Below are 16,714 nucleotides of genomic sequence, written 5' to 3'. Positions count from 1 at the left end.
CCTCACAGTGCTCTCGATAAAGACTCTGCAGTGACTTGATATCCTCAAAGGTAGTACCATCTGGCAGAGAAGAGATTTCAACTTCTCCAAACTCTGGAAGTGCTCGAGATGCATCTGTTACCATGACAACACAATGGAAAAAAGTTACTGTGGATGGTGCCAATTAAAGACTAATGAAGGAAAATTTAAGCAGACTAAAAAGGAAAAAAAAATTAAAGGTCAGAGGTCCAAAAAGCAAGGACTTTTCATACTAGTATTTTAGAAACAAAACTTACAGCAGCAGCAGCACAAAAGAATAGAGGGAATACTTTTAAAATTTTGGAGAAACTAAATGTTCACTATGATTATACTGGAAATAACATATCACAGTGTCTCTCAATACAGGACCCCTATGATAAGAAAAATACCTTAAGCTGGCCAGTATCAATTTTAGTTATTTTTATCATTTTGTTACTTAGGTATACAAAATACATTAGCTTTAAACTCATTATGCTTATACCTCTCATATAATCATAAACCAAAAGACCTACAAAGTAAGTATAAAAAAACCTAAAAAGATAACATTAAACTTAACAATGTTAATTTATATGATAGATGCTGCTGCTGTCCTGTAACCAAATCTTTCATGACATGAATATGGTACTGACTGCTACAGTGCAGGACCTTTTGAGTTTGACAACCAACACATACTTCATGGTGGCTGGTTCTCCCATTATGCTTCTATATTCAAATGAGCTGTGAAACTTTCCTCCACACAGAGCACTGGGACATCATTTAGCCTTCCCTTGGGATGAAGGCGTAATTTACATAGTAAGTCTCTGTTCTTTTCTCATTAGCTCTGGACAATTAATGCAATACACTTTGGTGCCAGCCTTATCATAGATTCAAATACAAACGTGGAAACTAAATTTTCAGAACAGTATTCGTTCTAGTCTTCTAGGTAATCCAAAATATGCTTTTTTTTTTTAAAGATTATAGTTGAAATAAGAACATAAAATGAGAAACATAAAAATTCTTGTTGAGAACTCATGGGTCTGTCTATAAGAATATACTTGAAGACTCTAGTTTGGGAATGCTGCCATAATGTTTTCATACTTCAGTAGCTATTCTGTCCTGAGAGTACATTTTAGTTGTCTTTGTCAGAAAGTGCACATAGACACATATACACACACACAGACACATACACACACTCTGATATATTCTACTAATTTTGATCTGTTGTACCGAAACTATGCATGTTCATCTCTAGAAAAGCTGTCAATTAAAGTGCAAAATGCCATTTTGCACTTTTAGCTTTTACAGGAATATGCAAAATGTTCAAGTTCCACTTCCTTAACTCTTAAGTAACAAGAAACATGTACACCATTTACAAAATTACAAAAATAGGAAATACTATGATCAATTGAAAAGAATAAATTACTTAAAAGTTTATAATAATTTTTTCTAATCTGAGATTGTATGCACATGAAACTTTCTACATAGGAAATGAGAATTGCTTTTGGCACTTGAAGTTGCTAATACTACTGAAACTACAACACAATTTTGATCACAAATGCCCAATTAATGCAAATTCTGGGAAACAATTCCACAGAAATAAGCCTTTAATTCATACGAATTTAAAAGTTTTACATAGCTCGAGATTTTTAAAAATAAGTCTAGCAGACACAAAAAAAGTAGAAATGAACTAGAACTATCACATAATGTGCATAGTTTCAGCACACAAAAAATCTATATAATTAATATCTGTAATAGACATGGTACTTGGATAAAACACTATTGTAGTTCTCTTGCTTTCAAAATTCTAATAACAACTAATACACATTACACCTTAACATACCTAAAAACTGTTGATGATGTTGACTTTGGGCAATTACAGTTTGCTCAACAGATGTGCCTGTCTGTTGACCACTTCCTGTGAAACCATCTGCAACCCCATCCACTTTCTGCATAGGCTTGTACCTAAAAATATTAGATGGGAAAAAACAAATAAACCAAATTATTCCTTGCTTTTTTGTACTACACAAAACTCCCAAGGCATTCAATTTTGTTTTATCTTCTTTTACTGTCTCATGATAGTTGTAAAAGATTTTTTTCCTTAATAGTCTCATAAAGTTAGGATGAGGAAATTTTTTAAATTGTAAAAAGAAAAAAGAAGGAGAAGCACTTAGGAAGGGCACCCATTTTCGAAAATTCAGAAATTTAGCTAAGAATGAAAGAATTATGAGGTATTTCTTTGGACAGCAGTGGCAAGGAAGTCCATGATTATACTTTTAATACACTATTTGAACATAATTCTTAATGGCCAATGGATCAAGGGAGAAACATTTTAAATACATTGGGATGTGAATTTGAATTAAAATCTAGGAATTTGGGCCTGAGAAATGTTTAAAATGGCTTTTATTTAATTAATACATCCAAAATGTGGTTCAGCCTAAAACTCAACCATACTGTTTTCCGTATCACCTAAAGCCTCCCATGCATCTCAACACATTCATCTCCCTTGACTTCTATCCACATCTGCAAATACAAAGACCATAAGCATCAGCTTGTAGCAAAATGCATGCAAAAATCCATCTATAAACCTGAGTCATTAAATTTAAAAAAGTAAAAAGAATCAAAGTCACCTATAGTTATGTATTTGTCTTTAGGTTCTAGTCATATAAACTCAAGAACTTTCCAGACTGTTAAAATACAAAAAATATGCTTCAACAGCATAGGCAAGAAAGAAAGATGCTTGGGAGAGAAATACCATAAGAAAAATGCATAGGTAAGTCTCCTAAGATAAGCAAATATAAAATAAGAAATAAGCAGCAACTATAATTTCTTCTAAGATCTCAAATATTTTTATTCATTTTAGAAATTTAAAAAAACAGATAAATGAAAGAAAATGTTAAAATCTACAATGTTTACTATTTACACTTATGTACTTTATGGTGTTTGTCCTTCCATTTCTCCTCATTTCTAAATATATTTATAAACAGAACCACCTAATAGTTTTACCATGCAGATATTTGACTCTTACATTGATATCGTAAGTTAACTGTTAATAGTGTGTTAATGTGAAGTTATTGTGAGTAGCAATGTCCCCAATATATGAACAAGATATACTCAAAGATGCCTACAGTCTGACAACAGATAGGAAATGAATGGATCTGGTGAAACATCACACAAACTAATGTTGAGGTTGCCTTAGGAAGTAATTCAACATTGAATGTTATTATGACTTAGATAAATGAAACTTCCATGAAAAACTGCAGAGTCACTCATAATGACATTTACTTGTATTTTTTATGTGACAGGAATCTCACAAAGAACTATATGAAAAGCAAAAATAAAGTCAGAAGATGAACAAGGTGAACAAAGGATACAACACACTTCATTCTTGTTATCACTTTAGTGATGACCCTGTACACCAAAATGTTGGTTGTTATTTTCTAATGATATAAAAGAACTCAAGCCTATTCTTTTATACAATGGAAAAAAACATCTGAAAGTACTTTTCAATTGGGGCCACATCAAGAAATAATACACGGTTTAATACTGTAGTGTGCTAGAAGTGCCATTTATTAAAAAAAAAAAAAAAAGAATGTTTTTCTGATTTTTTTCCTCCTTAAGAATCATCTTAGGCAAAAAAAAAAAAATCCTTTGTGAGGCAAGAACTTTGCGTACTTTTGTGGGGGAGCAGTTGCTAACCATTCTGTTCGAGAAGACTTTAATGATTTTATCTTTAGGGAATACAGTTAGAGAAGCTTTTATCCTCATTGATCCATTCCAGGTTTCATTTGATTTTAGCCTCCCTTTTTCAACTATGAAATTTTATATCACTAATAAAAGAAGCTAAAATTGTTTAACCATGTTTCTTCATTTATGTAATAGAGTTTGGGGATCATGGAGTTAATAAACAAAAGTGGTTAAAGGGACTTGAATTACTTACTCCGGAGAAGAGAAAAATGGAAATATTTCCTATAGTCTTCAATTATATTAATTTTCAATGTAGGATGAGAGAGTAATTATTAGACTTTGTCCAGCTATGCTTTATCAGTTTCCTTTGTCCTGCACAGCATCTAGTATACTACAGATGTTTAGTAGGTGCAAATATCAAGGACCATAAAAGGATATGACATATATTCACCTTAGACGGACATACAGACATTGTACAGATGCTGTATCACCTTCTACTTGCGCACAGTGCTTAGCAAGCCTATAGTCTGCAAGGAAAATGATCTACTTCCTCGGAAATATGTAGACAGCAGAAGTTCCAAACGAGAAAGAGGTATTTTTCATAAGCACTCAAAATCACAATACATGATAATTAATGAATGATTATGCTTAATAATAATGATATTGAGTGGGAAGCACTGATCAGAGGTATATTCTATTATACAGGAGATGCAAAAATTCACTAAGATTAGCTTGTAGACAAAAAGGAAATAAGTTAATTCTGGAGAAATTCTGCAGGTCAGTACTTAAGAACAAATCTTATAAAGAAGAGGTGAAGAAAAAAAAAAGAAAATACATTCAAAACTGGGCAATAGGAGGTTTAATTCTAACCATAGAGTAAGGGTTGCAAAGTGAATGATGGATTGAATGGATTGGGTGAAAATGCAATAAGTGTTTCTATTTTTGCTTGCCTGGGTAATAATAAAGTGTTAGTCACTCAGTTGTGTCCGACTCTTTGAGATCCATAAACTGTAGCCCACCAGGCTCCTCCAGCCATGGGCTTTACTAGGCAAGAATATTGGAGAGGGCTGCCATTTCCCTCTCCAGGAGATCTTCCTGACTCAGGGATCAAACCCAAGTCTCCTACATTGCAGGCAGACTATTTACCGTCTGAGCCACTAGAGAAGCCCTTTGCCTTGGTAATAGGACCCCTATATGCCAGAAACTTATGTTGTATCTCTTCAGAAAAAAATGTGAAGACAAGTTTGGGAGGGTTTTGTGACATAAAGAATGACAAAAGAGATTTCTGTGGTGGTCTAGTGGTTAAGAACCCACCTTGCAACGCAGAGGACATGGGTTCGATCACTGGTGGGGAAACTTATGATCCCATATGCCACGGAGCAACAAAGCCCACACATCACAACTAGAGAGACTGCACTCTTCAAAGCACTTCAGAGCCCACAATCCACAACTGCTGAAGCCTGTGCACTCTGGAGTGCCACAGCCAGAGTCCATGCACCGCGATAAAAGATGTCACATGCTACAACTAAAACCTGATGCAGCCAAACAGATAAATATTAAAAAAAGAATGACATTGGAAGGGCAGGTATATGGCTCACATACAAGAACAGTATGAGTGTGGGCCTATAAATAAGAGAGAGCTTCCAGGCAGTGCTGACTTTTCCAAGTAGTGGCATTTCCAAATGCCAGGTATTGTCTGGTGCTAAATTGATACTTAGAAACCCCGAGAAATTAGAAATATTGAACTGAGGAAAGCTAGATGTTCATTTTCCTGACGTCCTATCTAAGGATAACATCCTATCCCTGCCATTATTTCAGAGCACTGGGGCTTCCCAGAGAAGGAGGGAGTTTAATAGGAAGTTGAATAGCCACATTAAACATAAGATAAACAAATACACATGGTAACTGACTCTTCTTGGAAGAAATGGGGCTTCCCAGAGAAGGAGGGAGTTTAATAGGAAGTTGAATAGCCACATTAAACATAAGATAAACAAATACACATGGTAACTGACTCTTCTTGGAAGAAACAGTTATAGATGATATTATATTAGGTTTTGAAAGCTATTTATATATCATTATCTGGGTAGGTTTCAAAAAAATTCAAATGCTAGGCTTACCCTAGATCTATCTAACAAAATACTTGAGAATGGGGATTAGGGATTTATTATTTTAACTAGCTTCTCATATATTTCTTAAGTAGTCTTCACAGAACTAGTCTATAGGAGCATCTTGGCCCAATAATAAATTCATTCAGTCCATTGTTGTAGAAATGGAACCATAACATTACAGAAAAGTCATTTTTATAAGTCACTTCTCAATTTTTTTCAATAAACTATATTTGGAATGTAAATAACTATCTCTGAATAGATGGTGGATGATTAAATGAATGTATGAATGAATGCTCAAGGTAACACCTTCCACTGTATCAGACCATCAATTGATCTTAACAAATAGCAAACCTAGTTAACAAATATCTACTTTACTATAGGTAAAGTATTGTAGGGGCATAGCTTTGAAAAGGCTGTGTATGCGCAGAATTTTCCAGGATGTTTTAATATTCCATTGACTTACATGATAACCCAACATTATCTTAGCTCTGGTTGAATTTCAAGTGACCTTTTAGCATTGAAACACAGCTTTCAGATTTCCTATCTTTTTTTTTAATTTATTTTTTAATTGAAGGATAATTGCTTTAGAGAATTTTGTTGTTTTCTTTCAAACATCAACAAGAATCAGCCATGTCCCTATCTTTTCTAAATAAAATAATCACATTTAAATACTAAAATTACCAAAAAAAAATGTTTTCTACTGAAAAAAATTTGTTGAATCTTTCAAAAAACAGAACTCTTTAGTGTTTAAGAATTCTCTCCTTTTACTCCCATTTATTTTTACACATTTACTGTTTTATAACAGGCTTTCTTATAGTAGATTCTCAGTGCTCTTGAGTTGTGTGTGCTCTGATAAAGACCTGTGCTACATCCAATGAACAAACAGCTCTTGGTTTCAAAATTAGTAATACGCAAATGATAATTTTAACAGCTTGCAACTCCATGGGCAATCAAAGCTAAAGTTGTTAATGATTAAGAAATCAAAGAAACTCTAATGCTTTAATAGCTGAGTGTTATGTATGAGACCTGTCACTAACAAAGAAACTTGGAAAATTATTAGGAATCTTCCCCCATGGGGTTAGTCATAGCTGTTATTTAGAACTTGGACAGCTGTAACTCTACTGTAAAATAATATCTAATTCTGTCAATAATCTCACATATACAGACACTGAAGGAGTTCAATGGAAGGCAAAGAAGGGTATATATTTACCATCACATTCAACTAATAGTAACAGGTGGAAGGATTTTCAACAGACTAAATGAACCATTTGGACAAGTATCTTTGTACCAGGTGAAAAATGCACAAGCAAGATGTAAAATCTGAGCTGTAAAGGCATTTAGTTATCATTATGCTTATAACTATAGAGAGTACAAAATCATTTGATTTGCATGAACAAACCTAAATGTTGAGCTCATAACTGGGACAAAAGGCTAAAATTTTCTGCAGGAATCATGACATTCCCTTTGGAAAAATTGTCCCAGGAAATTCTTAGGTGACTTGAGGTATGAAGTAAATCAAATGATATAAACATGAACAGATCAGAAGAAAATAATGTTGAGTGCCATCTTTTCAGAATAGTAATGGACTCCTTGATGTCACACTGAATATGTCTCTGACTTGACTTCTAGTATCAACCCTGCTGATTAATGATAGTTATTACAACTCTTCAGTCCTTGTTGGTAGCTCTATATTTGTCTCGCCATTAGCTCTACATCTATCTTTGGGAAAGGAGAGTAGGAAAAATTAAATTCAAATGGGGGTATTTGTGTTCATTGCAGCAGTTTTAGTAGGAAATGTGGGAGAAGCAGGGAAGGGAAGAGGTTGAAGCTGTTGGCTGAAACAGAAGCCTGTGGATCCTTTATTCATTTCACAAATGATGTTCACTGCTCTCCTAGGTGCTGAAAATGCACTGTTTAAGAGGCAAATACAATTCCCTTAGCTCATGAATTTCTTTATTGAGTTCTCCTATTGTAGGTAATTTAGACTTAACTATATAGAACTGATATATTCTTGTTACAAATATGTATGACACCTTTATGATACTTCTTTTATCTATAGCTGGTCCTTTCTGTTAAACTGATCCTAGAGGAATGCTTCCACTCTTCCTTTATTTGGAGAATGACAACATGACTCCACCTGACTGCAAGACAGCAACAAAAACAAAAAAGGGCATCTGAAGCTCTATCTCGGAAAAAATAAATTAGTGAGCTTCTTGTATAAAGCAAAATTAAATAAGCCTGTTTCCTTATCAGTAAATAACAAACAATGTAATTGCCAAATAAGATCTTGCATATAAATGAACATTTCACAAGTTCAATAATTGTTCATCAGAAGAATTAATATTAACAAACTTTACATGAATTACTATACTTAATAATTACTGTATGTGATTATTTATGATACTATCTTCAGTGGAAAATATATTTACATTAGGGACTTGCTGCAGCAGTATAGTGAACATTAAATACCTCAGTGCCAAGATTCCTTATTTTTTTCCAAAAGCCAAATGCACAGACATCTGATCATCTTCTCACTAAAGACTCCTGCCACCTTCAGCTGCCTCAGAGCAATTTACCAGTCCTAGATGCTTATCTCTGTAATGACCTCAGGGAATTTACGGTCAGGAAAGGAACTGTAAACCATTAACATCAATCACAGTTGAAAACCACTGGCTCAGGGGTGTAAAGAAATGAAAGCCAAACTTGTCCAATTTCCCAGCTTCATTCTTCTCCAAAACAGCCTTATTCTTTAATTTTTTTAAATTGAAGTATAGTTGATTTATAATATCATGGTAGTTTCTGGTGTACAGCACAATGATTATATAAAATACAATTTGTTTTCAGATTCTTTTCCCTTGTAGGTTATTAAAAACTACTGAGTATATTTCCCTTTGCTATAAAGAAGAAGGAAACATATCTTGAGACAGAGAATTGTATCCAGGAAGTTTGTTGGGGAGCACCCAGGGGATCAATGCCCATGGAGTGGGTGGTGAAGGGAGGAAGAATGGGCAGGTGGAGGAGTTGAGTGTTTTTGTGTTTTTTTTTAATTAAAAAAATATTTCCAATCGAAGGATAACTGATTTACAATGTTGTGTTCGTTTCTGCCATACATCCACATGAATTAGTCATAGGTGTACATATGCTCCCTCCCTCTTGAATCTCCCTGCCATCTCCCTCCCCCGCCCCATCCCACCCCTCTAGTTGTCACAGAGTACTAGGCTGAGCTCCCTGTGCTACACAGCAACATCTCATTAGCTGTCTATTTTACACATAGTAATATACATATTTCAAAGCTACTTTCTCAGCTTGCTCCACCTTCTCCTTCCCCCACTGTGTCCATAAGTCTGTTCTCTGTCTGAATTTTTATTCCTGCCCTGCATATAGGTTCATCAGCACCTTTGTCATGACAAACGGTGGAAAGCTCTTAGAGAGATGGGAATACCAGACCATCTTACCTGTCTTCTGAGAAACCTGTATGCGGATCAAGAAGAAACAGTTAGAACCCTGTACGGAACAATTGAGTGGTTCAAGAATGAGAAAGGAGTATGACAGGACTGTTTGCTGTCACCTTGTTTGTTTAACCTATATGCTGAGCACATCATGAGAAATGCCAGGCTGGATGAGTTACAAGCTGGAATTAAGATAGGCAAGAGAAACATCAACAACCTCAGATGTCCAAATGTTACCATTCTAATGGCAGAAAGAGAAGAGGAACTAAAGAGCCTCTTGATGAGGGTGAAGGAGGAGAATGAAAGAGCCGGCTTAAGACTAAATAAAAACACTAAGATCATGGCGTCTGCCCCCATTACTGCATAGCAAATAGAAAGATAAAAGGTGGAATTAGTGACAGATTTCCCCTTCTTCCGTCATAGCTCAGTTGGTAAAGAATCTGCCTGCAATACAGGAGACCATGGTTAGATTCCTGGGTCGAGAAGATCCCCTGAGGAAAAGATAGGCTACCCACTCCAGTATTCTTGGGCTTCCCTTGTGGCTCAGCTGGTAAAAGAATCTGCCTGCAATGTGGGAGACCTGGGTTCAATCTCTGGGTTGGGAAGATCCTCAGGAGAAGGGAAAGGCTACCCACTCCAGTATTCTGGCCCGAGAATCCCATGGACTATACAGTCCATGGGGTCACAAAGATTCGGACATGACTGAGCGACTTTCACTTTCTTCTTCTTGCGGATAGTGACTGCTGCCATGAAATCAGAAGACAGTTGCTTCTTGGCAGGAAAGTTATGACAAACCTAGACAGCGTGCTGAAAAACAGAGACATTATTCTGCCGACAAAGATCTGTATAGTCAAGGCTATGGTCTTTCCAGTGGTCATGTATGGTTCTGACAGCTGGACTATAAAGAAGGCTGAATGCCAAAGAATTGATGCCTTCAAACTGTGGTGCTGGAGAAGACTCCTGAAAGTCCCCTGGACACAGGAGATCAAACCAGTCAATCTTAAGGGGGATCAACCCTGAATATTCACTGGAAGGACTGATGCTGTAGGTGAAGCTCTAGTATTTTGGTCATCTGATGTGAACAGATGACTGATTGGAAAAGTCCGTGATGCTGGGAAAGATCAAGGGCAGGAGGAGAAGAAGGCGTCCGAGGATGAGACTGCTGGATGGCATCACTGATGCAATGAATGTGAACTTGGGCAAATTCCAGGAGATGGTGAGGGACAGGGAGGCCTGATATGCTGCAGTCTGAGGGACTGCAAAGAGTCAGACATGACTGGGCGACTGAACAACAACAATTATTATTAATTTCCATTTTGCAGATGAAAAAACTATTTCCAACCTTTAAATGGAAGAATTAAAGAATTAAGAATTCTTTTCACTAGTCTACAAAACTATATTAAGAAAGGTCTTCTAACGATAGAGGTTCTTGCCCTCACTCCTTAGGAGCATGCATGGTTTCACATCTGTCTAAAGTCGAAGCACAACTAGACTTGTTTTCCAATTGACCTCTATTTTCCTCCCCTCACTGCCACAAAAATTCCTTTTTCTTCACAGAATCCAATTCCTATGAAGAGCTTGTTCACAGAGACAGGAAGTGACACATTTCTTCACTTACTTAGGACATACTCAACTGTAATCTTCCCCTTTATTTCATATGCAAAACTTTGATTACATGTGTACATTTCTCTTTGGGCTATACTACCTCTTTAGGGAAAGAATTCTTGTAAGATCAAAGAGGCCTGGGTTCTTGTCCTGGTTTCTATATGATCGTGGATACATCACCTATTCTTATGAACTTCAGTTTTCTCATCAAGAAAACTGCACTTTCAGGTGCACTAGGTGACCCTTTGCTCCCAGCTCTAATTTTCTATGATTCTGTGAATTCTCTTTTAGATGTGATGGACATATTCTATATGCACCATTGATTGTTATCTACTTGGTGAAGGAATCAAATGCAGCAAAGCACATTGTCAAAAGCACCTGACTCTATTCTACCACTTTTGCTACTAGAATTTGGAAGAATAACTGAAATATATGTGCCAACACTCTCTATGTGCGTCTTTTAAATATTAAAAAGAAACTGCAGCAAATATTTTTATTTAGATCATAAAGCTGAAAATTATTCACCTCCTTTTTGCTCTACAATAACCTAATTTATTTATTGTCTATATTAGAGTAAGCAAGTTAGTCTATGAGTGAAATTCCTTGAAAACTGAAGATTACCTCATTTAAGTGCAGAAGTTATTTTCATGTGAAACATTTTCAAAAGGAAGGTATTAAAAATTACCCAATTATTACACATTCTCCTGCTTCCTTAATCAGAGTACTTAACCTCTTTTTGATTACCTAAAATGCCATCAATATGCCAAATAATTATCACTTTGTGTAGACTAGATTTTAGTCACTATAGTGCTGCTTGAAGGGCCTACTGGAGTGCCTAGGTCTACGCGTTCCTCCATGCACAGACTGCTGGGCTGAATAACCCAAAAGGGAATCAAAGACACTTGTCTACTGATACGTCCTCTTGCCAGCTGTTATATCTCACGATTGCCTATGAATCAAGTGGGCTCTAATCTGCTCCTTTATTTTAGGTAAATGACTTGAGGATGGCTTCATCTTTTCAATTAAGCTAATCTATGGGCTCTGTGACATCTGTTTTTCAATCAGAAGCTGTTTCCATTTATTTCCAGACTCACGGCTATGTTCCCATATGGTGGTGTTGCTGGGAATTTGATTTGCAGATAAGTGGAAATTTCCTCTACTGCCCTATCACATCTTCAAATGAGATACCATATATAAAGGAGTTCTAAAAATTATAAAGCTATGCAAAACAAAAATCATTACAAATGCTACAGCTACAGTGATTCCAAACTAATTAGAAAAAACTGTACAAACTGAACTCCAAAAAATGACTTTTTTTGATAAAATAATTACTGTTTATACTTGAATTTTCTTGTAGAAACAGGTGAAGCACATACATTTATTTACACTATGGAAGATGTGCACATATACATTCATAAAATACCCCTGATGTATTTAAACAATTTGAATATTCTAAAATATTGAATACTAGTAGATGCTATAAACTATTTTAAACTTTTCAAATGTCCCTTGTACTTTACCAGGATGAATGGCAGTCTCTTCTTATGTGAAATTTAATACATTCAGTAGAATCATTTGACTTTTGGAACCATCTTATTTTATAAGCTACAAAGCAAATGATACAATAAGTCCTTTTTCCACTCTGTTCAACAAATACTTTAACCCTTGCATTTAGACTCAGGAAGAGACACTTTTCCTCTTCTGTGCCTGTGTTTCCTCTCAGGGGGGTAACTTAAGGCTTCACTTAAGGCCCATCAATGTTGCCAATGATATAACCCTTCAGAGATACTTAAAAAAAAAAAAAGAAAAGCATTTCCCTCTGTCCTCCTAATCCTAGTGAGGGGTTGGTGAAGTTGATAATAGAAGCAATTATCTAAGATACCATGCCAAGAGAAACTGTCCATAATCTAAAACTTGTACCATTAACAAATAACAACAACAAATTAAAGTAAGTTTTAGTACTTCTTTGGCTCACTTTCTTATTTCATAAGAAAGCAAACACTGTAAGAAACTAAAGTCTTATGAACTATGAGTATCACTGAGAATTTTATATCACTTCTTAAATACAACCATATTATATCTAATTCTAAAAGCAGTACTTGGATTGCAGGGTTTTCATAGCTCATTAAACTTTATAGCTCTAAAATCTGTTTCATAAGGAGACCTTTGTAACTCTTTGGTTTTGCTTACCTAACCCAGGCTTTGTAAAAAGAATGTTCCTTGAAGGCTTCCATTTCCATGAAAACTTGCAGTGAAATCACTGGATAAAGTAAGCTTCAGTTATCTTACGGAGAAGGCAATGGCACCCCACTCCAGTACTCTTGCCTGGGAAATCCCATGGACGGAGGAGCATGGTAGGCTGCAGTCCATGGGGTCGCTAAGAGTCGGACATGACTGAGTGACTTCACTTTCACTTTTCACTTCCACGCATTGGAGAGGGAAATGGCAACCCACTCCATGGTTCTTGCCTGGAGAATCCCAGGGACGGTGCAGCCTGGTGGGCTGCCGTCTGTGGGGTCGCACAGAGTTGGACACAACTGAAGTGACTTAGCAGCAGCAGCAGCTATCTTAGGTGCAATTTACCAAGGCATTGTTCATATTTAAGTTTGAATACATGTTATTTTTGAACTAATCTTTTCTTTCTTTATTGCACCAACATCGCCAATGTGAAGTGCTGCTATGCACGAGTGCAGAGACTATACCAGAAAGTAAAAGCTATAAGCGTTGTCACTAACAGGTGGAAACAGTAATTGTAAATCAAGACAAATAACAGTTTATTCCAACTCATACAAACTCTGTTTCCAACCATAAAAGGGACTATTTTATGTTTCTTCCCCAGAGCTCTTCTTAATATATTTCATTGACTATACCTCAAAAAACAGTAATTAGTAATTTAAAAACTAAGTTTGAGAATCTGTGAAACATAATTTATGTAGTAGCCAATCTTGAACTGACTCTTCAGTCTTGAATACTTGCACTAGAAATTATATTTGTATTAACAAGCGCCTTTACCTCCAGTCTCTTCCCACTAAATATGTCTTGACCCAAATCAAAATGTAAACTTTACAGACAAAATCTGAATGTGTCACTGCTTTGTTTGGAAGCAAGTCTTTGAAGTCTTGACAGTTTCTAAGCACAAAGTCATTAACTCCATATACAACCAAATCTCTTCATCTGTGATCCAAACTACTTTTAAAATCCCATCTCTCACTCAAGTCTAATCTTAACCCTAAAGGACCCAATCTTCTCAGTTCTCCTCCTGCAATATCAACCTCACCATATCAGAGTGTATTCACCAGAGATGTCATGGACTTTATGCCTCAGTGGTACATGTGTACATTATTCCCTCTGCCTAATCGTTCCTCTCTTATTCTGATCCCTCTAATTCCCTACTCAAATAGCACTTTCTCTATGAAACTTCCCAACCCTCCCTTTCCAAGACTTTGCTCAAACAGTTTAGCAAAGTACTCGAACAGTTCCTTGATCAAAGCTTTGTTTTAGCATCTCTTAGGCCGCATTATGGGCTTCCCAGGTGGCAGTAGTGGTGAAGTACCTGCCGGCCAATGCAGGAGACATAAGAGACATGGGTTCAATCGCTGGGTCGGGAAGATACCCTGGAGGAGGCCAGGGCAACCCACTCCAGTATTCTTGCCTGGAGAATCTCATGGACAGAGGAGCCTGGAGGGCTATAGTCCATGGGGTCACAAAGAGACAGGACTGAAGTGACAGCATGCACAAAGGCTGCATTACCTTAAAAAAAAAAAATTCCCATGTGCCTGGTCATCTAATTTCTTGACTCCTCCAAGGTAAGAACTGTGTCTTACCTCTGCACTCAGGACCTAGCACATGGCAGAGATGCAACCGGTGCTCAGTTACTAAATAGATAAAGGGCTACTGCGTGGTATGGCCTTTCCAGGTCCAACAGTGGTATAAAGAATCCGCCTGCCAGTACAAAGGCGCAGGTTCAATCCCTGGGTCAGGAAGATCCCTTGGAGGAGGAAATAGCAGTATACTCCAGTATTCTTGCCTGGAAAATTCCATGGACAGAGGAGCCTGGTGGGCTGCAATCCACAGGGGTCACAAAAGAGTTGGACAAGACTGAGCATGCGTACACTGCATGGTATCCTTTTTCTCCAGCAGTAACTTAGAACTAATGCATCTGATTACGCTAGTATGATGTGGAGATCTTGCCAAGGTGACTCACTATCCCAGATCAATGGATCAAGCAGACTGATGTAGATCATCTGACTACCCATGTGCAGTCCTTCTTTTTCCTATCTAATATTGCATGCTCAACTAAAAACAAAAACTGAAACTACTGCCATGGCTGAGCTATACTAGTAAAGAGGGAAAGATTTTTCACTTTATTCCAAACTGTGATAGAAGTCACATGAGACAGAAGGCCTTTGGCTATGTAGCAACTTTACACGCTTGTGCAAATCATTTAACCTCTCTGGGATTTATCTGAAAAAAAAAACAGGGGTTTTAGTGCTTTGACTGCCACAAGGCTGAGGAGGCAGACTACACTGATGTATTTTTCAGTTCTAAGATCTACAACTTTATTTATCCATCCATCCATTCGTCATCCACCCATCCATTCATGAATGTTTGAGATATCTTAAAGCCCTAATATTTACAATTCTACATTTATGAAAGTTGGAGTCAAAGAAAATGCAAGAAGTCCCAAACATTCTGCAAGAATTTATACTGTCAAAAAGAATGACTTAAACACATGTGCAGATTAACAAGAAGCTCATGAATACTAAAAATTTCCCCAGATGCTTCTTATAGCATGTGTTTAGTCTCCTTACTGGAACAGTTTGGGATGTCACGTTTATTTAAAGGGACCAAACAGGCTGTCTGATGAGTAATTTTTAACAGATTTGGAAAACAGAATGAATGAAATTCTAAATCATATTTGAGAACTGTCTGTAGTGAAAGCATATCAACAATAGTGACATTCTTGCACACCTAGGTATTTGTTCTACTCGTTCAGAAAAAAAAATGGAAACAGTTAAAGAAATCCATAGCTTTACATGTCAGTGATAATCCCAAAGTCTACCTTTGTTTCTGTTGCATGGGTTGTTGTCTCATAGCCATATACTGCATGTCTTCTTGGAGGCGATTAAGAGGGGAATCAGGCTTGACACGAATCCCATAGTAATGGTACTTGGAGTTTCCTCTTCATAAGAGAACAGCAAACAGAGACACAAAAAAGTCAGTCAAGTTAATATCAATCTTATGGGATTCCATTTAATTTCATATTTGGAAAAATTATGTAAAGGCAAACTTAATGTTATATATTTATGATTTACCTGTTCTGGACACCTGTATATTTTTATGGTGGCTACATATGAAGAATCAAAATAAGATTCTGAATCAATCAGTTCAAGGCCCTAAGAATAATCTTTCCTTATAAACTTTTGCTCAAATATTAGTCACAGTCCATTTGTTTGATTTAAATTACATTTTGTTTTCAAATTTATATTTTAGGTATAATTTAGAAAATTATATTAATAGGATATTCACTAACAGGATAAAGGGTTGCATACTAAGAATTTACTATAAAGTAGTTATGCAGAGCAAAGAGGAAAAAGATATTAATTCTACTGTCTTGGAGAAGTCCTGTATTTTTCTAGTTCTATTATTGCAGGGGTGATTAAGATAACTTCATTGACACAAGATGTTGTGAAGTCTATTATTTAATATTTTGAAACCTAAAAAAGCAGGCATTTAATCCTACTGATTTCAAAACATATTTTATTAGTCTCTGTTTTTATGGATTCATATCAGTTTTGCAGGCTGAATAAGATGTGTCACAACAGATATGGAGAAATTTCTCTGTGAAAATGGCAAATTTCCACCTGGATA

General features: G+C 36.3%; 1 protein-coding gene across 17 annotated transcripts in view; it reads right to left on the bottom strand.

Annotated features, from left to right (window-relative positions):
- Window positions 1-16,714, bottom strand: part of RFX3 (regulatory factor X3) — a 309,752-nt gene that overhangs the window by 50,879 nt on the left and 242,159 nt on the right. For all 17 annotated transcript variants that reach the window (XM_081502430.1, XM_081502365.1, XM_081502308.1 and 14 more), the window contains 3 exons: window positions 15,906-16,025; window positions 1,838-1,959; window positions 2-114 (listed from right to left, as the gene is read on the bottom strand). In XM_081502430.1, coding sequence (XP_081358556.1) covers window positions 2-114; window positions 1,838-1,959; window positions 15,906-16,025 — 355 coding nt within the window. The remainder of the gene's footprint in view (window position 1; window positions 115-1,837; window positions 1,960-15,905; window positions 16,026-16,714) is intronic.

The sequence above is a fragment of the Giraffa tippelskirchi genome, chromosome 1 (assembly GCF_054371585.1).
Source record: "Giraffa tippelskirchi isolate mGirTip1 chromosome 1, T2T-mGirTip1v1.2.pri, whole genome shotgun sequence".
NCBI lineage: Eukaryota > Metazoa > Chordata > Mammalia > Artiodactyla > Giraffidae > Giraffa > Giraffa tippelskirchi.
Note: the sequence above shows the minus strand (reverse complement) of the source record. Positions and strands in the feature narration are given on the sequence as shown.